We start from the raw sequence: 20,573 nt of genomic DNA, 5'->3' as shown, positions 1-20,573 counted from the left end.
GATAAACTTCTGATTACTGGATTATTAAAAGTTTGCACAATTGAGGTGTACTTTCTTTTGTTGTTACAGTACATGTATCTTGTTAGTTAGTTACGATAAGATAGTATTTTGAGCAAAGAGATATCTAGATTCGGTATATATGTATAAGAGGAATCAGAATGCAAAAGGAATCAGAACAAGAGGAATAATGAGTGGTTATAATGAACATAAGAGTTTATTTTTGAGAGCCTTACTGGCATACATCATTGAATGAGAAGAGAGGCACCTTTTTATATCAAACACACTTGAGTACATGTAGTATAAAATCCTTCAAAAACATACTAGATAAATGATCCCATACAGCTACCTGTGCCGTACAATGCGGCACACCCTGAACATTACATGGTAATGGTCAGATCTAGTTGCAAAAGACCTAACTAAAGTCATTGTGCTAAATCTGTCAATAACATATCAACATGTATACTACTGACTCTGGTCAACAGTGTCTTGGATATAGAATGTTGTTTGAACTATTTTATAAAATTAAGTACCATTATACCAGTTGGTCAAGAACACAATCTTCAAGTACATCTATCAATGCCATTCCTTGTGGCAAGGCTTTCTACTGGCGGCCAAGCATAGCCCCAGCTCTGGGAGGTCCCTGGAGAGTGCTGTCGAATGACTGATTGTTTCATTTCTAAATCACGTTTAAATATGAGAATATACAACGTCTTTTAAGTGTTCCTTTCCAGGGTGACAATAAGATCATGGCAAATGATTAAAAGAAACGCTTCCAACACCGATTGAATTACAAATTAATAGACGTCCACCTTTTCCCTCTGAAGACGGCAATCATCAAACCAAAGTCGCCGTCTGCACATCCAGTTCTAACATCCACTCACACTTGCTCCTGCGCTTCACCTTTGTTTGCCGCTCTCTGATTGGTGGATTGTTTCTGTACGTCACCTTCTCGGCGCTCATGGCAGGTACTGAGTAGGCCCTGCGCGGGGGGAGAGGGGGAGGGGGTGTCCGTGGGGGTAGGGGGGGAGGAGACGTGGGGGAGAGTAACAGGCCTTGCGAACTCATGTCGGAAAACGCGGAGTCCATGGAACAGTCCGAAACCGACCTGTTATGTACGGTGTCTGAGGCGGGTTGGCATGGCTCAACCTCGGAGTGGTTGGTGAAAGTTCTGGGGCCCTGCACAGAGGCAGACGTGGGGGATAGCATGTCGTCGGGCTCGCACAGACCGTCCAACTCCTCGGGAATGGCGATGGGTTTCCTGGTTCTACACTCCGTCAGTAAGTCCAGGTTCTCCTCGGCCAGGAAGGTCAGGTCCTGCTGAGAGGCCCTGAACAAAGCTGCTTCCTCCGAGGCGCGGCGCAGGTCCTGGATGGTGCGGAACATGCCCTGCATCTGGTCCGACAGGCAGTCTCCCGACCGCCGCAGTTGGGCCTGAAGAACGACAAATTAAACATCATTTCTACTGCTAAGATCTTCAAAGGAATATTTCCGGGCAGATCGAAGAAGTCAAGCAATTAAGAAAAAACATACTGGTAGATTGTATTCCGTAACAGGTTTAGAATAGTTACATTGTTTCATGGCGCAATTAGCCCTCGGACATGAACTTGCAAATAAACAATTAAACATCAAACAACATACATTGTACAAGATTGGGTGTAGAACAGCCCTAACTACTACTACGTCTGCCTATCTTACATCAAACCCCCATTAGAAATAGAATAGCGCCTTGACAGGTTGACCCAGGCTGATGAAGTCCAGACCACACAAAGAGATTGATCCCAACCAAATGTTCTGTGTACAACAGACGAAACCTTTACAGAAATTCCTGACTGGGAGTCAGACAATAGTCAAGATGTGCAGGATGTAAAACTTTGGGGAAAGTCTTACGTGAATGGAGGAATATAGTAAGGAAAAACGATCGTGTTATTATTACATTCTCGTCTATACATGTGTACGTACATGTGTATACTCTGTGTAACCCAGGGTCGTGCTTCATGCACTCTACAATGTCAACAAACAGGGTACAACTGTAGTAGATGTCTGACTACTTTGCGGGCTTCAATGAAGACTCATCGACACTATGTGCACAATTTAATCGATGTATCAAATACTATCATGATCTATCCTACGAGATTGCTGTCCCGGAAAATTTTGATATCTTGACCCTCTGAAACTCTATTTCCTGTACTTTGAAGGGCAAATTTTGCTGGTAGGATCGGGCAACATTTCGCCAGTCGTGAGCGACATCGACAAAAATTCCGTCAAATCACAGAAAGACGGAGGCTGGCTAGAACGCCGCCGTACGACCTCTGTACTCCAGCAGAGATAATCGCCGCTGTGAAAGGGAAGTGATCTTAGGTTCTAGATTCAATCTAGCACCGTGAGGACCTAGCTGGCGGCTATTTTTACGGGCTATAATTGAGTACGATGCGCGGAATGGCTTGGTCGGTATGGCGGGGTCCTGAGTGTGATGTACCCGCCGCCTGACCTTCCGTCATCCCGGCCAAATACGTCACGTTCCCAGAGTAGCGCGCGCCAGACCTCCGCTTGTGTTTACATTCATCACACACGATATGACAAGAAAACATTCAGACATGCCAGAAGACAGCTGTGTTGTAGGCGAAGTACAGAAATGCATCCGAACAGACTGTAACTTGGAAAGTTTCCAAACGTATTGAATTAATCATCACACAGCGCCTCGAAATGTTCAGGCTACATTTGATTTTCAGTTACAAGATAGGAAGGGGTTGGCACTTTGCTTTGTTCAGTGTAGAGTAGACATGCTTTCTGTACGGCCATGAACTGTGTCGTGCCAATTTAAGATAAGTTTTTTTTTGTTTATTCCAATTTCAATTATGCGATCAGAAAATGTATCAAACCAATTCTCGCCGAGAAAACTCACTCCAGAAATATATCAAGAAAGAACTATACCCAACGTATTTCTAGAGACATTTACGAGAAACAAAAGAATAATTTTGCTTGGCCCTGTAACTTGCCCCTTGGACAGCCGTTGCTACTAAATCCAGTCAGGTATTTCCCGCTCGCCAACGCCTCACAGAATGTTGACTCCCGTAACCAACACATTTCTTCTCTCCCACGGCGTTGTTTGTTTGGACTAGATACAAATCACTACAGACGTTTGAATATGGCATATTTATTTCAGGACGTGTTTTTCTTTCACTGAATACTAGACACCAAATAGCAAACAAGAATGTAGACTGTAACGTCCTCTGGTGGCAGAGGGGAGCTCGGGAGGGGGGCTACAAATAAAAAATAGATAAATTTTAAAGTTTGATGTATCTGAGCACAGTTATCTTCAAACACGTTTCTAGAAATGTAATTGGTATTTCTGTTGTTATACATAAACTAGAACAGGCGTTATCATCGTGATTCTGTGTTGTACGGATTCAAAGATCACACGCGTTACCATGGCAATAAAAAGACGCGATACTAGTATTTTCCCACCAAAGCTGTTGCCATCTTTGTGTCAAAATTTATGAGACGATTAAAAATATCAACGAGGGGGCACTAGTCTACAAATCACGATGATGTTGCGAAGGAAATGACCACAGTTGTAGCGTGGAGACCTTGTCCTCAGGCAGCCCAATGTGCAGCATTCAACATGTACTTGTCACGATCATTGCAAAGAAAGCCCAGTGAACACTCGATGTCATCTCTTGCGGATCTCTACCACTTGTCACTTGTGTGCCCGCCAGCACACCATAGGGATTTCAATTAAGTCTACAGGGCGGCAGTATAATCAGAAGGACCGACTGAAAAAATCGAGTGCCAAAAAACTTTGGCCAAAACACTAAAGAGCCGGCCCGTAGAGAATGGTCACCAGGCTAATGTTGTCACTGTCTGTCTGTAACTTCCGACATACACTCATCACACTCGATCAAGTCATTTTGAGCCTACCGACCGAGTTTGTAATCTTTATCTTATGTTCCACCGGTACGATCAAAAAGTTTTGCCGACAGCGTTTCCTCAGTTTTAAACAAATGACAGCAATTACCACAACTGGAAAACATGGCCTGTTAAAAGTCGTAAATTTAAGGGCGCGAAACATAGCACAGAAAGACCGCGTGCGTTTTGGTGGTGTACTAGCAAATACCAGTGTAGTTTACAGGGACTGAGTGAGGGGTCATTTTGCAAGTGCCATGCACCTTGCGAAGGGATTGAGAATACAGACTCACGCCTTCAAACCAACACACCCCTGCCTCTAAAATGAGTACTTGTGGCACAGAAAAATATTCCCCTGGGTCATTTGTGGTGTCCCCTGTTATCTGGACTGGCTTGAAGAAGCCGACTCTCAGTGTAATGCAAATCACCGTCTCCTTATCTCTCCTCATTTGGGAAGAAAATTAGCCTCTATCAGGCTTCGGGAGGCAGCTGGGAAGAGTAGAAATTGGCCAAATCGAGGAGGTTATCGGTGGCCAAATAGACGGGGCGGCAAGCTATACTCTCTAGAGGACCTACTCCTAGCCTATTTCATGCCCGAAGTAGTCAACTATCTCTTGCCCATGTACACAGTTTAGCACTTCTGACTAATGTTTTCTATGATATATCTATAATTTTATTGACGGCAGTCCGTATCAGAACACAAATTTGTTCACAAAGAAGTATAAAACGCGTGTTACCTACGTACTTGATGCTGAGCTGAGGAAATAAAAAGATTGCTGCTGTGGTTTGTATCACCGTCTGCCTCACACACAAGGATACCGAAATTCCATTGTCTGACAATACTGTGCTCACGGTGTTGTGCACACTGTATCCATGACTTGGAAAGGTAGTGCTATACAGCATACACACTGTAGCCATGGTATGACAAGGCAGTGCTGTATCATAATTTGTATCCATGAACTGACAAGACTGTGCTTAAGAGTACACGCGGTATGACAAGACTGTATCAAGAGCTGTGTATAATGTCCTTGACTGTATCCATGGCCTCACAAAGCTGTACTATGAGACAATATGACTTCCAATGGTATGGTATGACAAAGCTGTGCTGTACCATACACATTGTATCCATGGCCTGGGGGGGAAACGGCGAATGTGGGCCCATTGACCTGTGCTATAATTCAGCCCGACCATCCGGGCCAGATTTGAAGTGATGAAAGTGCCAACTACCAACCGACTACTTACCAGTTCATCTCTCAGCAGCCTTAACGATATGTCCAGTCGGGTCTCCTCTGCCGAGCCCTTCCTCTCGCTGGCCATCTTCTTGTTCGGCAGACATCCCAGGCTGAGCCTGTGGATGGGCAGTTTGGCGGGCTGGGTGTTCCGGTAACAGGGAGGGTTCCAACTCAGGCGACGTTCCTTTGTTGTAGTGGGGCTCTTCCTGCCCTGCGCCAGGCACTGTACCGTCCCGGGAGAATGTCGACCCTGCATTGGGGACGGGCTGCGTCCGTAAATAGCCGGTATCTCTGTGGGGAGGAAACGTTAGAGTGCAGACAAATCTCCGGGCACGACAAGTATTCCTACCATTCCGACTCAGACTCTACAAACATGGACGACTGGAGGATGGCGGTGTCTGCTGGGGCCTCGGGGCAAATTTAAATCAGAATCGGGTCAGAGGGAGGAAGGTTCAGCGGAGCGTAGCAACACGGCAGTTCGGGGTCAGACTTGGTCAAAACAACGACTTATTTCCTTGGTCAAAAGGACGTTACGACCTTTCTTTTATATTTCAGACTGTCCAATCAGGAAGCTTTTTGTTAGTCCTGACCAATCGTACTGTATTGTCAAGTTCATTAACCAATCAAATGTTGTGTTATGTATCTTTATTTTCTCATAGAACAAAAAAAATACGTATGAATGTGTATGTCACATTTATCAAATAAACAATAACCAGACAACTGAAAACAATGGCAGATTATACACAGAAGTATGCACATAACCCCTACATAAACAATCAATTTCAAATTCAAAAACCTGGAGCGTGACAAGTTAACCTTCAAAAACAACATCAATCAAGGAAACAACATCAATCAAAATAAAGCAGTATTTAACGGTTAGACAAAGGAAATGTTTCAGGAGAAAAGATAACAATGGCAAAAACAACAGAAACAAATCACGGAAATAACCAAAAGGCTGTTTAACAATATTACAACAAAGCTATGCAAAATTTTCAAGATATGATTTTTGTCCCAATTTTCTATGTGTTTCTGTGTTTCCCCTTTCTCTTTGCAATTACACAGTTAAATCTACAGACATATGCTACAGAGGTGATGGGGGAAGACAACCTACGTACGGACAGACGGTTTCTAAAGAATGAACAGGTTGCCCAGTAGTAGACAATATTTAAATTAGATCTAAATGGGTTCCCATATGGTTAAATAACTAGCGGTGCACTTGTGTCCAAAAGTCTGCTACAACCTAACTATCCCGACCCTGAACAGGTGTATGACCTTGTCCTTTTCTTCCTGGAAATAGCTACAAAGAGGCGAATATGTACTTTTATGTTTTATATACATGGGAGTTATAACACAACCAAACAAATGTTAGAAAGTACATATTTGTAGATATTCAAGCGAGATTCAAAAGCTAACCGAAGAGATGGTGTTTTCGTGGCCGTGTCATGTCAGGGTTGTCTCCGGAGTAACGAACCCATTACCAGGCCCAGAGACATGAACGGAAACTTTCCCTGTAATCTCAATCCTTCAACTCATCGGGAAAATAAACCGCGCGTCAGTGTATTAAAAGTGACGCTCTGTTCCAGCTGAGAATTCAAACTTGTCAGAGGGTATGCATGGGGGATCCTGGCATACGCGGTATAAACTAGTATATAATAGGAGGGCCAACAACGCCTATCGGTCAATTAAATTGTTCTTGTATATGACTTTGGAAGTGACTTGTTATGGTACATTATTACCTTCGCCAAGAAGGTTATGTTTTCCGTAGCGTTTGTGTGTTTGTGGTTTAGATAACTCAAGAAGCAGTGGGGCATTGGGATCAAATGTATGAGGTCGTGGAACTCTTGTTTGTATTCATGTCTGGCAAAACAAGTATGCGGACTTTAGACGCTCCATTGATTTGGGGAAATCTATCGTTCGAAGAAGATAATGGAATTGATCAAGGAAAAGTTGAGTTCATCAACACGTGAGCTAGCTTTGCATCTGACTCGCACAAAATGCACGCTAGGAGGCGCTACTGGGTTAGGTGCTATCACGCGAGGACTATGTGGGTCAGGTGATCTAACGCGATCCATCTATCATATATAGCTTCCTTAGTTAGCATGCTAAACAACAACAACAACACACACACACACACACACACATACACACACACACACTACCAAAAACATAACATAATAGGCGAAAGGTAATAAAACTTTTTTTAATATTGAAAATCGAGAGATCTATTACTTGACATTCAAGTCAGAAGGACTTGTAAACACATCCCAGTAATGAGGCATCAGCGGTAGTCTCTATCTGTCTTCGGAAGCGGCTGGGAAGATTAGAAATTGGTCGGATAGACAGATATGACGGGAGTTGTACTCCTTTAGCGGACCAACTACCCTGGCATGTCATCTATTTGGCCATGGTCAATTTCTACTCTTTCCAGCCGAGGCCTGATAGATGCTACATCATGCAGAGGTCCCGTAACAAACCCACTCCCTGCTGGGTCCCATATGTCGTCTGTAAACACACAGGAGACAGCTAATCCAGTAATCCCCATAACACAACCAGTAATTTCCCTCGCTAATTCAAGCCAAATCCTGAGGTCTAGTTACAGACAATTCTAGAACATTCAAACCAGTCATTTCAGTCCTAATAATAACGATCAGGAGCCTTTCTCATTAACTATGTAATCTAGACAACTTAAATAATGTATACTTTCATTTCACAGGACTAGAAGTTACAATATTAATACAAGTAAAGAATCCCAGCATGAATCCCAGCCGGATTCGGAAATCTCAAACCAGGGTTCGCGAATCTGGATCAACCATGTGACTGGGTCAGTCCGGATTCGCGAACCCTGCCTTGAACGAGTTCTAAATATCCATCTTTCTAACTTTCCTCAAGTTCATTCTGGTTCATTATCAAACGCATGTTTCGCCAGCTGCAGGTTTGTAATTCTATAGGATAAGATACTGGACTCTGCTCGGTAGGTGCTGTAGGCTAGTGTTGAGGTGATTGTCTGACAAGTCCAAGTAAGCCAGGTTTGTGGTCCCAAAGAAACTGTCCCGACTCACACCTCCGTCTCCGAGCATGTTCCCCCGTAGGTTTAACGTCTTGAGACGCGGGGTTTGAGAAAACACCTTGGGAGTAATTTTGATGATAAGATTGTTGTTGAGATGTAGTGACTCCAGGGAAGGGGGCAGGGGCGTCGGAATCTCCCTGAAGTAATTCTCCGCAAGATTCAAATACTTCAGGCCCACGCTGCCTTTGAGATTCTCGACGTTGGCGGTTTTCTCGGAGAGAAGGTTACCCTTGAGGTCAAGATACCGGAGAGACTTGGGCAGATTTCCGGGGACAGACGTCAGATGGTTTCCGGCAAGCTGGAGCTGGTGTAAATGCTTCAGATACCCGAAATCCAGATCCACGATTCGGTCGTCGTAGAGGTTATTGTTAGAAAGGTTGAGTGCTACTAGCATCTGGAGGCGGAAAAATATGCTCCCGGGGATGGCAGAAATGGCGTTACCGGCCAGGTTCAGATGGATGAGACCTTTCGGGAGATCAGCCGGCACGGTGACTAACTTATTGTTAGCCAGATGCAGATGCTGCAGACTTAGGAGTCCACTGAAGAGTCCGCGGGGGAGGGCTTCTAGTGTGTTTTCGGAAAGGAAGAGTTGTTGAAGGTGAGGCAGGTAGAGGAAGGTCTTAGGAGAGATCTCCTTTATTCCGTTGTGTCCCAAACGTAAGACCTCCAAACTAGGCGGGAAGATGACTTGTAGTTTCTCCAGCTTGTTTCCTTGAAGATATATTGACGTTAGGTTGACGAGTGACGCGAACGCTGCTGGGTGAAGACTTTCACTAGTCAGGTTGTTGTCCTGGAGATACAGACTTCGTAAGTTTGGCAATTCTTGGAATGTTTTTCCCCCAACGGTGGTTATTTCGTTGCTGTCCAAGTAAAGGTACTCCAATGATCTCGGTAAAGTTGTCGGTACTCTAGTGAGTCTGTTTTTGGTCAGGTGGAGGTACTTCAAATGTCGCAGGCCAGAAAATGACTCTTCCACGATGCCATCATCCACTAGACGACAGTTGTCAAGATGCAAACTTCTTAACGATGGCACCCACAAGAAACTGTTTGGCGGGACGCGACTGATGCGATTATTGCTGAGTAAGTAGTTTTCTAGTCGTGGATGAGAAAGTCTCGGTACTTTTGTTAAACCGATGTCACTGCAGCGTACCAACTCTTCGTAACATCCACATCCGGTTGGACACTCGGAGGGCATGATGGGAGAAAATGGCGCCGTCATGACGTAGGCTGAAGTGGGCAGGTGCTGAAATGACTTCCCTTCTTTCCGTCCAGTGGTGGACATACTGGGGATCGCATCAACGACTGCTGGCGTCGTGGCAATGGGTTGTTTGAAACTTCCTCTCGGTGGGATTTTACCGATATTACTGTTCTCACGGTTATTTTGTAGGTCACCTTCAACATCGCTGAACAAAATTCGTTTTTTGGGGGTTCCTACGTCAGGCGTTATGGTGTTGGGAACTTCTTTCCCTCCTTCACTCGAAACGTTATCAATGACTTCGTTCGAAGTCTTCGGGGATGAACGATTTGCTGGGATCGCCCCGGAACTTTCTTCCTGTGAACTCACCGCATGATCGGTTGACTTTTCTGTACTCGTTGGAACTTGTTCAACTACTAGTGTAAATTTGGACTGCTTGTTCTTCGTGTGACTGCTGGGGACATCTCTGTGCTTCCCTTGCGTTGGTCTGACTGTTTGCTGGACCCGCCTGTTCGGGACTGTGATTACGGGACGCCGTCTCGTGGGGCGAGGTGTTGGTCCCGGCCTGGTGGGTGTAGTTGTAGTAGAACTATCCGACCACTGAAGAACCGTTTCCTCACCCTCCACAGAGAACCCTTCGTTCGAGAAGAAAGGTTTGTTTTTGGAGTTGTTGACCATGTCAGCCGGCTCGATGGGACGAGGAGGAGAAGGTTCAATGTTGCCGCTCAGAGAGGCCAGAAACACTTTCTCCGTCCGAGGTGTGTTCTCCGACTCCCGGCCTTTGTCCACTCCCCGACCTGTCGACAAGAACGGGATCCTCCCGCTCGCTGTAGTCAGGGGAACACAGTTCTTACAATCCCCACTCTTTTGCGGTTTTTCAGAACCATGAAGATTCTTCTCTTTCTCCGAGGGTAGATTGTATTTCTCGACGCCACTGCCTATTTTATCGATGTTTGGATGCAGCGGTAGCTTCTTGACGTCGGCAGTTTTTTCTCTGTGCTGTACAGTAGCTCCGGTAATGGTAAGTGGAGGTTTAGGGACTGGTGTGGTCTCCATGTGTACTGTTGTTGGGTAGTCAGTGGTCTGTGCGTCCTTGATCACCGCCGACGGAGTTACCGGAGCCTGCGGTGCCCTGGTGCTTGAGAACCACGTTACACTCGGAAGGGTGGACATCACATCATCTGTTCTCTCCGTCCTTGGCAGCAGTGTCGCCGTGGCGTAGGTGCTCTGATGGGGTCTTGTTGTGGGCACGGGTGTGGTGGAAATCCCCGTACACTCGCCACAGGCACTTTCACAAAACGACTGAAAGCCGTCGTCATTAATGACATAAACCTCTGTACTTGTCTGAGACCACTTTGTACATCGTACTTCCCCATCGTTTTCAACGATGATACCTCTGGTGCGAAGCCACTGGATTAGTATGCAGAAATCAGTGCTGCACTCCAGCGGATTCCCGTGAAGAACCACCGACGTCAGAGCCGGCATGTAGGACAGCACTCTGCGGTCCACCGTTCTCAGACCACAGTCAGTCATTCGTAACGTCCGCAGACTTTGTAAGCCTCGGAACACGTCAGTGTATAGATGGTACATCCCGCTATTGTCTGAGAGAACCAGGGTATCCAACACGGGCAAGTTTTCGAAAGCCCCCGGCTCCAACACTCTAAGCCCGAGATCACTCAAGTCGAGGAATTCAAGGCTGGTAAGTCCTCTAAGAGAAGTCCGCTCCAAAGTCCGGATCGAGTTGCCGCGAACATGGAGCTCAGCCAGGTTTGGTAGTCTGCCCAGTTCCTCTGGAATAGTCGTCAAGTTGTTATAGGCAATGGAAAGTATAAGCAGCTTCTTTAGCCCATCAAACGCGTTGCGTTTAATGGTGTTCAGACCGACGTCTGACAATACCAGGTCACGAAGGGTCCGGAAACTTTTGAACGTTCCTGGTTCAAGTGCTTGTATGGTGTTTCCCGAGAGGTCCAACATCCGTAAACTGTAAGCTAGCCGACTCAACTGTGGCGGAATTTCTGACAGCTTGTTATCTGAGAAGTGAAGGATCCGTACAGTGTCCAAACCCTTGAACGCTCCTTTAGAAATTCCCTGATTGGAAATCAGATTATTCCGAAGGTCGATAACTTGAATGTTCTTCAAGTTTGGAAAGTCCGTGTCGGTAATGTTCTTGATGTAATTGTTGGCCAGGTTGAGATGTACAGTGTACGGAGGCAATGGTGCAGGCACAGACCGGAGGTTAGCGTGACTACAGTCTACCCGCTTCTCAATTTTGTAACACTGACACTCCGCGGGGCAGATGTTATCGTCGCTGACTTCTGGGATTTGAGGAATGAAGATGGAATCCTCGATGAGATTGGTGATGACCACAGGCACCTGAGACTTTCTGGGACAGATGAACTGGTTGTCAACATCTCGTATGGTGTCCCCGGCAACATAGCGCGGAGTCACACACGTCATCTGATGGAGATAGGCCAGGTAGACGACACGGTCCAGCGCCATCTTCTTCAGCCAGCACAGACCCCCGTCGCAGTGCCAGGGGTTGTTGTGAAGACTTGCCGCCCGGAGTCTAGGCAGCCGCGGCAGGGTGTCGTTGGACAGACTTCTGAAACTACAGCCGCTCAGGTCGATGACTTGGACATTGGGCATGGCGGAAAACGTCACCGGGCTGATGTAGGATAGATTCTTGTTACCGCCCAGCAGCAGCTCGGTAAGGTACGGAGTGTACTTAAAGGTGTTGTGTTGGATGTTGAGGAGCCGCGCGTTCCTCACGTCCAGGTAGGTAAGCTGGGGCATCCCGAGAAACGACCCGTCGGTCAGCTGTGTAAGCGGGTTCCCGCGGAGGACTAACTTCTTCACCATTCCGACGAAGCGAAACCCCTTTATCGGCAATGCCCTGAGTCTGTTGTTGGCAAGGTGAAGTTCCTGTACACTGAAGAGCCCCATGAACGAGAAGCTTGTCAGTTCCGTCATCCCTACACTGTTCAAGTGCAGTTTCCGTAACAGTCCTAACAGCCGAAAATTCCCTGCGCGGATGTTTCCAAGGGGGTTATTGGACATGTCCAGCTCTTCGAGTTTGGTACTTGTAGGCATCTGTTCGGCAAGTAGGTAGTTGGACAGCATGTTGCTGGACAGATTTAAGTATTTTATGAACGGCAACATCGTCAGACGTCCATCATCAAAACTGTCGGATGTGAAGTTGTTGGCGCTTAGGTCTAACCACGTGACGTACCGAACCTTTTCAAGTGTCTTTTTCTCTATTGTCGTCAGGGCGTTTCCTCTCATGACGAGCTTGTTGATCTGAGGCGGAAATGACGTAGGCATCTTCCTCAGATTAGCATCGGGACACTCAACCATGGTGGTGTTACAGAAACAACTAAACGGACACTTCTCTATCGCGGACTGGGCCAAACTCGTGTAGTACTCACTCAGACGTTCCCCCTCACACAGGTAGGCTATGCTGGCGTTCAGCACGGGCACGTTCTGCAGGTATGCGGGGCTGGCGCACCTGATGTCGTACCTCTGAAGGACGTTGACGTCGGTGGTATCCAGCCAGGTCCTGAATCCGCACATGCTCGGCCCGCACGCGAACGGGTTTCCGTCAATAGTCAACGTAGTAAGAGACTTCAGAGATGTTAGGATGTATGTGCCGGCCGAACGGAAAGCGCAGTCAGCGAGCTCTAGATGCGACAGCTCGGTCAAGTTGGCAAAAATATCTTTGCCCACAGAGACGAGGTTCCTGTTCCCAGTCAAGAGCAGGGTTTGAAGCCGGGGCGTTTTGTTGAAGGTAGCTTCATCTATCCTGGATATGTTTGCCATCCGGAAGTCAAGTAACTGAAGGTTTGGCAGTTCTGTGAGGTCGGTGGCGGAAAGCGTGTGTACCGGGTTACCGTTCATAAACAACCGCCGCAGGTTAGGGACTTTGTTAAAGGCCGTCGTCGGTACCCGCGTGAACAGGTTATCCTCGAGATGAAGATCATGCAGACTAAACAGCCCGACGAACGCCTCACTACGGAGGAAGTTGATCTTACAGTCACTAAGGTATAACCGTTCAAGGTTCTGCAAAAAGTAAAAGGTTCTCTCTCGGACGTCTAACAGCGGGTTCCGAGATAGATCCAGGTTCCTCAGGCTTCGGGGAATGTAGTAGGATTGCCTCAGTAGGAAACTATGAGTTAACTGATTCCCTGACAAAAAAAGTCCTTGTAACTTCTGGAGACCGACAAACCCGAACATGGCGACCGTGTCAGATTCCAGCTTGTTGTCATCCAGTCTCAACACCTCGAGGTCGGGTACTTGGTTGAAGGACAGTCCCGGTATCCTGCTGAGCCCGGTGTTTCGTAAGTCCAAGGTCCGGGTGTCCGGAGAGATGTTGGTCGGTACGCCCTCAAGTTGCCGCCCGACGCAGCTGACGAGTCCGTCCGCCTGACAGGTGCACTGTGTTGGACAGGCCGGTGCCGTCTGTCCGTACAGCTGGAGGATCGGCAGGACTGTCAGCATCACGGCTCCCACTCCACACAGATGCATCTTGACTGCTGGGAGGGAAAAATCGACAAGCCTGAATTATCCTGTTTAAATTGACAGTCTCATTATGTTTAATACACCTGAGACGATTTCTATCCAATATATTCGACTACTGAGTAAGTCAACAGTGTTCGGGACGTGTTTGGCGGCCAAAGTTTAAGTCAAATTCAAGTTCGAGTCATATCGAAAGGTAGACGTGGCCTAAATCTGGTCAGACACATTGCTCCTGAATTTCGGCCAATCTTGGTTGGTTGGTGGTAAGGGGAAAGTGTGACGGGTTTGTTGCACACTTCACTCTTTCTGCCAATCAGCAGATCGCGATAAGGATTTGGTAATGATTAATCACATGTCTAGAAATTCTAAATATGATTGTAGCTAGGAATGTGATGTCTGAGGTACATGGCCGGCCGACTTTCATCATGTCTTCTTACGTAAGACTTAGTAGCCTGAGTGTCAGCCTTGTTAGCTTTCGTCCGCCCCCAAAGATCCGCTACCGGCCAGTACTTGAGCGGATCTTGGGGAGCGTACAAACGCTAACAAAGCTGACACTCAGGCTAGAGACTTAGTACCGTCCACTAAAATCACATGACCAGGATATCCGCTGGCAGGTCAAGGGCTTTTTTGGATTGAGTTTTTAAGACGTGTTGTAAGAAGAGAAGGTCGTGTTGAACAGGCTGTTCCTCGTTAACTGTGTGTATGTGCTGTCGTTTCTGGGTGACGAAGTGAAGCTAAAAAGGTCAGGGGGACTTTATGGTTTTCCGAAAGTTTCACCCATCACCAACTAGCGGCACCCTACGCGCCCTGCTACGCGCCTGCGCCCATTAGTCGTCTGCCCTGAAGGCTGACCTTACGCACGCTGGCTTTCACCCCAATCAACTTCTCTCTCACGATAAGGAATCAAGGCCAACGTGCTCATGCGAAGGTTAAGCACGCAGCGCTGGCATCTTACCAACTACAGGAAATCAAAGAAAAACAAGTTGAGGAGAGAGAGAGAAAGAGAGAGAGAGAGAGAGAGAGCAGCGTATTCTGAATGTAGAGAATCTTTTACTACTAGTACTTGGCATAAGGTCATGAACCTTTGTTACATATATAATAGTAGGAAACGTCTATTGTCTTCTTTCACAGACCGTAAGGGTCTACTTTCACACTCCTCTCCATCTAAAACAACTGCAGACCTCTGACGTCACTCTCCACTTGAAGCGTTCCAGGAGTTGGCTATACCCTAGCCTGGATGCCAGACCCATAGCCTTAGCACTCCAGGCCCAGAGTTACACTGTCACAGGGTCTCACCGAGATCTAACCGTCGATCAGGGTCTAACCGAAAGAGGGCTCTGGTATAATCTTTTTTCTTCAGGGAATGTTGTCAATGTTGGCCCTGAAGCCGAGAAACTGGCCTGTAACGTTACATGTAGTACTAGTAGGCACTGAAAACAGTCTGGAGCCGTCTCGGCTAATGTTGTTGAGAATAGGAGCCGTCAAAGTCTGTAGAAATCTCAGAAGACCTAATATCAGCAGCGAACGAAAAAAAAAAAAGAACTAAAACGCAGGCCATGAAACAGGACCTGCCAACAGAAACGCACTGCTTTAATATTGTTGACAGGGCTGAGATCACCGATAACCGATCATGACCCCGAATTCTGCCCTACTGACCGACTTCTGCCAACCCTCTGAGACACACAGTCACACTGCACACAGGTAATCTGCTTCTGCTCAACACTGGTTTAAAATAGGTCCGCAACTTTGAACCAGTGACGTCACAAATTAACGCCACATGGATTTTAAGTCCTAGGGAGTTTCGTCAGAGCTGTAGCTAGCCTAGATGTTATTACTGTCAGGAAACGAGCGTAATTCATTCGTACTGAATGGGGTTGACCAAGAGATTTGTGGACCTTCTTTTGCGTGGGTTAACTTAGCCCTGCGGGGCTACCAACGACACATAAACCACCCAGTCATCACTACCTGTTCTGTATTCAATTAACAACGTGAATGAGTTTTCTAGTAAGTCCAAAATATTTACATCATCAATCACGCAGTTGATCACAACCAGGATTTTCAAACTTCTTCACTGGGGAACCCGAATTTCAGTTTCTGTTGTTTGACTTTTCAACACCATAGCTACATAATTTTACAATTGCTGAACATTTGACTATGCAGAGTAGAAACGTGGCAATTGCACTGGCAAAGGAAGTGATTTTTATACTAGTATTAGGAAATAAAGTCCAGGGCCAGAACTATAGATACAGGGGCACAGAACTTGGCACAAATCATCATTGAAGGTTAGGCGATTTCCGACAGACTCCGTGTGTTTCTGTACTAGCTGTATGGCCGGCCTCCTCCCTTGGCTGTCATTCTGATAAATTTCTACTACTTCCAGCACCCAATGGAGTCTAATATTAGTAGAGACATGAGAGACTAGGCACATTCAGTCGCGGCGACATCTGGACAGGCTAATTTCAGCGGAGCTGCCGCTAAGACCCGATAAAGATGGATGACGCATGTCATTACCCCATAGCAGGCACCAGTCAACACAAACCAGCAGGGGAACACACCTTATCAAGAGGTTCGAGGGGGCGTTTTCATTGCCCGACTTTCTATCAGCATCGTACCCCCTCCCCTAGTGGACTGCCAAAAAGCGGAGCAAGTTAGGAGAGGGTAAGGATTCCCCTCCCACCTCTGCTTGGAGAGTACCAAACTTTCCCACTTGGCCTTGGGAAACTTCAAACAAGTCATTTTTTGGGAGTTTGCATATCATACTCCACCTCTTTCATCAAGATTAAGCTCCTTGATATAACTTACTGAACTTAACACTTTTATTCCATAGCTACAGACATATGTTTTTCTTCTCCCGAAGGGTATGCATGAGTAAAATTTGTTTGAGGGAATGTTGGCCCTAGAGCGGAGAGGCTGGCCTGTGTAGTAGTCCCTGGAAACAGCCTGGCATGTACTCTAGGCTGGCTCCCTGCCGATTGCGACCGATGATTATCTGATAAAGCCCGTGTAACTAAGAGTGAAAACACATGACGTGACATACCAACTACATGGGGCATACTCACAAAGTCACATACCAATAGTGGCCTAGATAATACTTGACTGACAAAAATTTCCTCATATTCGGACAATATGTTACATAGGCAAATGATCAGGTAGAAAAAAAATCTATTTCTAGGGGGAGGGGCTAATAATGTCCTCGGAAGCCTGACTGTTGTTTTCACCAGCTGCTACTGACCTAGCCTGGGTACCATCCTACTTGTATGCCGGGGCTCCCACACTCGCTTCCCTAGGAAGGGAAGCGAGTGTGTGAGCCCCGGTATACAAGTAGGATGGTACCCAGGCTACTACTGACCTGAGGTAAACTCGGTTTCAAGAAAATACTAAGACCGCTTTATTTCTGCCGTGCCGGTCTAGACAGTCCAGGATGTTACCGTCTGAAGCGCGGCCAGGCTACAGTCTACTACCTACCTGCTTTGTATCTGAGAAAAACAGAATCCTTTAAAAGTGCAAGATGCTACTATGACTGGCTGGTCAATTTAAAAATTAAAAAAAAAGTTTAAAAAATTAAAACAAGTTATAATAGATGATTTAATATATCTACTTTGTGTTTGGAGGTGACTTTCATTTGAGTTGCTATACCGTCCTAGGTTATTCGTAGGGGATATATTCTTTTTGTCGCTGTATACAGAGAACCTCAGGACAGACGGTTCCCAAATGATACATTTGTGGGTATCAAACAAGGGCCTGGGTGTGTCTATGACACTCAATAAGAGCCCCTTCTAACCTCAAAACATGCTGAGATTTCTCCAAGTTTGACTCATCTTTGACTCCTACAGGTGATTGAATGACCCAGTATACAGGTGAAGTTCACCTCTTGGGTTGTAAATATGCTATCTTCACGACCTTCCCACGTAAGAAACATCCGCGTACTACATGTGGACGGTCCCTTACATGCAGGAAGGAACAACTTACCCAGTCTGTTATCGAGGAAACACGTTTGCAGGAAAATGTTCTCGTGACGCTCGACTCGACTCTCGTGAGAAAGTAATATTTTACATTGCAAGCTGACTGTTAGTAATGGTTTCAGGATGCCTTTTTCATTGTGAATGCATAAAATAGATAAGAAAAATTAGGGCTGAAATTTAAGTAATTCTGGAGGACTATGAAATAAACTTGGCAGTTGTGTGGTGTCAAGTGTCTAATCCGCCCAGTCATGACGTCTTCTCAGCGTGTCCTGTCAGTGCTGTTGTTTTAGTCCCTCTGTCCAACAGCATGTAAGACGTTAGTCAAATTCTTCCTCCCACTTTTTTGCTGCAGATGTTTCATCAAGGCTTAAGTGTCGACAAGGACCGAGGGCATCATTTCCAGTCATTAGAGACAGCTGAATTTTGTACGACAAATCCACGACAGTCCCACGAATTCCCTAGTGATTTGCTGTATGTCGTGCAGACGAATGTGATCGGGCCCTAACCAAAAACCGCTGATGCTGGTCGCGCCCACCAGATGGCGACACAAAACTTTATGCGTGGTCTAACTATAAACAGTGTCAGCGTTACCCGTGGATTGCCTGTACTCTGTAGTGAGTTCAGGCATTTTCCAGATAAAGCCCTCTCCAGATCTTGGATAAACCTTTAAATAGAAACACTTGTGGAGTTGTGTACCAAACACAGCGATAAATAACTCTCTCTCATGTCCTGTCTGAATTTTATAGGACCATACCGTCTAATAAGATTCCCGATTGTCATTCACACATCGTTATCAGTACTGTCACTGTGAAAAGGACATGCTGTCGTCTGCGTTGGAGCGCGGCCACTTCAGGACAGACACACACCTCCTACATTGGCGTCTGTGGTATGTACACGTACTACCTACCCACACGTCCAACAAAATAAAACTTTCTTGGCAAACGATACGGGCCGTTGTCCAAAATGTTCTCACCTATAACTGACATTACATAAGCTAAAAAAGTTCTAGCTGTACCTTTGTACCTTGTATGTCCTGTTTCTTGGCAGGCCGACCAGCTCGGGGTGTTGTTGTACTCGGACTGACGTAGTCGGCAGATATACCGGCTCCCCGCGCGTTCTGCTGTACTTCAGGCGCGCCAGCAACACTGCGACTGCCGCTCGCCAAAATTGGACTCGACCGACATCGGAGGACACAATAACTAGCCGAGGAAAGCCTCTTGAAGGCTCCGGAAGTGATGCCGGTTTGGCCCCGTTCAGGGGACGGTCAGAAATGACTGCTCCGCTTACTTTACTGACAAGCAAATTCTTGCGGGATCCTTATCGCAAAGGAAAACTGTTAATTAAAGACCCATGGAACAATCCAGGGACTTAGCCGCCTGTCGTGGCTCTAAATTCCTGCCCTCGTCACGGCCACACTGGGCACGGCAGTGACGGCGCCGTGCTGCGCGGTCAGGGAACATTCTAGGCTAGTCATTTTTAAAATGTGTGTGCAATTTGAAAAATGACATGTAAATTGTGACCCTTCTTCCATTAATGTTGTAATGTCAACTAGCGGACATAATTAAGTATCCAAAGTATCCATCCATCCCTGTGCCTTTATATTGTACTGATACAGATTGCACTCAGAGTTTCCCGCCAAAACAGATCGCAGGGCAGGGACGTTACCATGACGACAACCTCCAATTAGCGGTTACTCAAGGACAGCGAGATTTGGTTTAAAAACAAAACATCGTTATCAAGAGTTCCACGATCTCATACCTTCGCCAGATGATGTTTATGACTGACGAATTACATGTAAATGTTACTCATTTGCATGAACTAGTATATCAGTTGATCCGTATTGTCCAGCCACTGACAGCTATTCTAATATTTTGTCATTAGATTATGCAAATGAGATCCTGATCTGAATAAGTTATGTTTAATGATGTTCAATTTCACGTAACTTCCAAGTCCGGTTGGTAAGAAGTTACCGGCAGTTGTCATTATGAAGTTATAGCATTTTCTAACTAATTATGCAAATTAGGTACTCACTTTTGAGGAGGAGGAGGAGAATGAGAATACGAAGAAAAACAATACATTCCATCCATACCCATGGAGTGAAATATGAATATTTCACGCAAGTATACATTTCTTCTTGAGGTTGTAGTACATCCATTCAAAAGGCCACCAGATGGGCATGGAGTCTACTTAGGAAATGAACGGTTGAAATTTTCTACAAAAAGTAAACAGTATCACATGATGTCAGACATTGACATGCCCTTGACTCGCCGACTCCAATGTACCACCGGTATGCGATCTTCTGCACTCCACTTAGGCCATGTTGATTTGATTATATGGATGACATCCTCCGGGAGCCCCAAAACTGATGCGCGCGTGCGAATAAAAAAAAGTTTTGCAAAAAAAAAAAAGTTATTTTCATGATGAAATCTACGTGGTCATGAGGGTTGAGCAAATGGCACAGAATATGGTTTGGCGAATAATCTAGTCTTCAAGTTCATTTCTTTACAATTTCGTCTTTTTCGTTTGATTTTGGTATTCTACGACATTGGTATAGTTTTTATTAATTTTTTTTGTAACTAATGGTATATTTTTGTTCATTTTGCAACTGTTTTGTACGATTTACAGTATGGTTGAAAACTTTTTTTTTTGGAAACGGCCGAAAATTCATGCGCGCACGGATGTCATCCATATAATCAAATCAA

At 45.9% G+C, this 20,573-nt stretch overlaps 2 protein-coding genes across 2 annotated transcripts; both read right to left on the bottom strand.

Annotated features, from left to right (window-relative positions):
* Positions 1-176: 176 nt before the first annotated feature.
* LOC109477259 lies at positions 177-5,703 on the bottom strand. The gene is made up of 2 exons (XM_019778342.1): positions 5,146-5,703; positions 177-1,431 (listed from the first exon to the last, which is right to left on the bottom strand). The coding sequence occupies exons 1-2, from the start codon at positions 5,389-5,391 to the stop codon at positions 835-837; spliced, it is 843 nt and encodes a 280-aa protein (XP_019633901.1). The 5' UTR covers positions 5,392-5,703; the 3' UTR covers positions 177-834.
* A 1,632-nt stretch (positions 5,704-7,335) lies between these two features.
* LOC109477246 lies at positions 7,336-18,991 on the bottom strand. The gene is made up of 2 exons (XM_019778326.1): positions 18,887-18,991; positions 7,336-13,926 (listed from the first exon to the last, which is right to left on the bottom strand). The coding sequence occupies exon 2, from the start codon at positions 13,916-13,918 to the stop codon at positions 8,078-8,080; it is 5,841 nt and encodes a 1,946-aa protein (XP_019633885.1). The 5' UTR covers positions 13,919-13,926; positions 18,887-18,991; the 3' UTR covers positions 7,336-8,077.
* Positions 18,992-20,573: the final 1,582 nt, after the last annotated feature.

Source organism: Branchiostoma belcheri, unplaced genomic scaffold (assembly GCF_001625305.1).
Source record: "Branchiostoma belcheri isolate BF01 breed outbred unplaced genomic scaffold, Haploidv18h27 scaffold4, whole genome shotgun sequence".
Classification (NCBI taxonomy): domain Eukaryota; kingdom Metazoa; phylum Chordata; class Leptocardii; order Amphioxiformes; family Branchiostomatidae; genus Branchiostoma; species Branchiostoma belcheri.
This window is presented reverse-complemented; position numbering and strand designations above follow the sequence as displayed.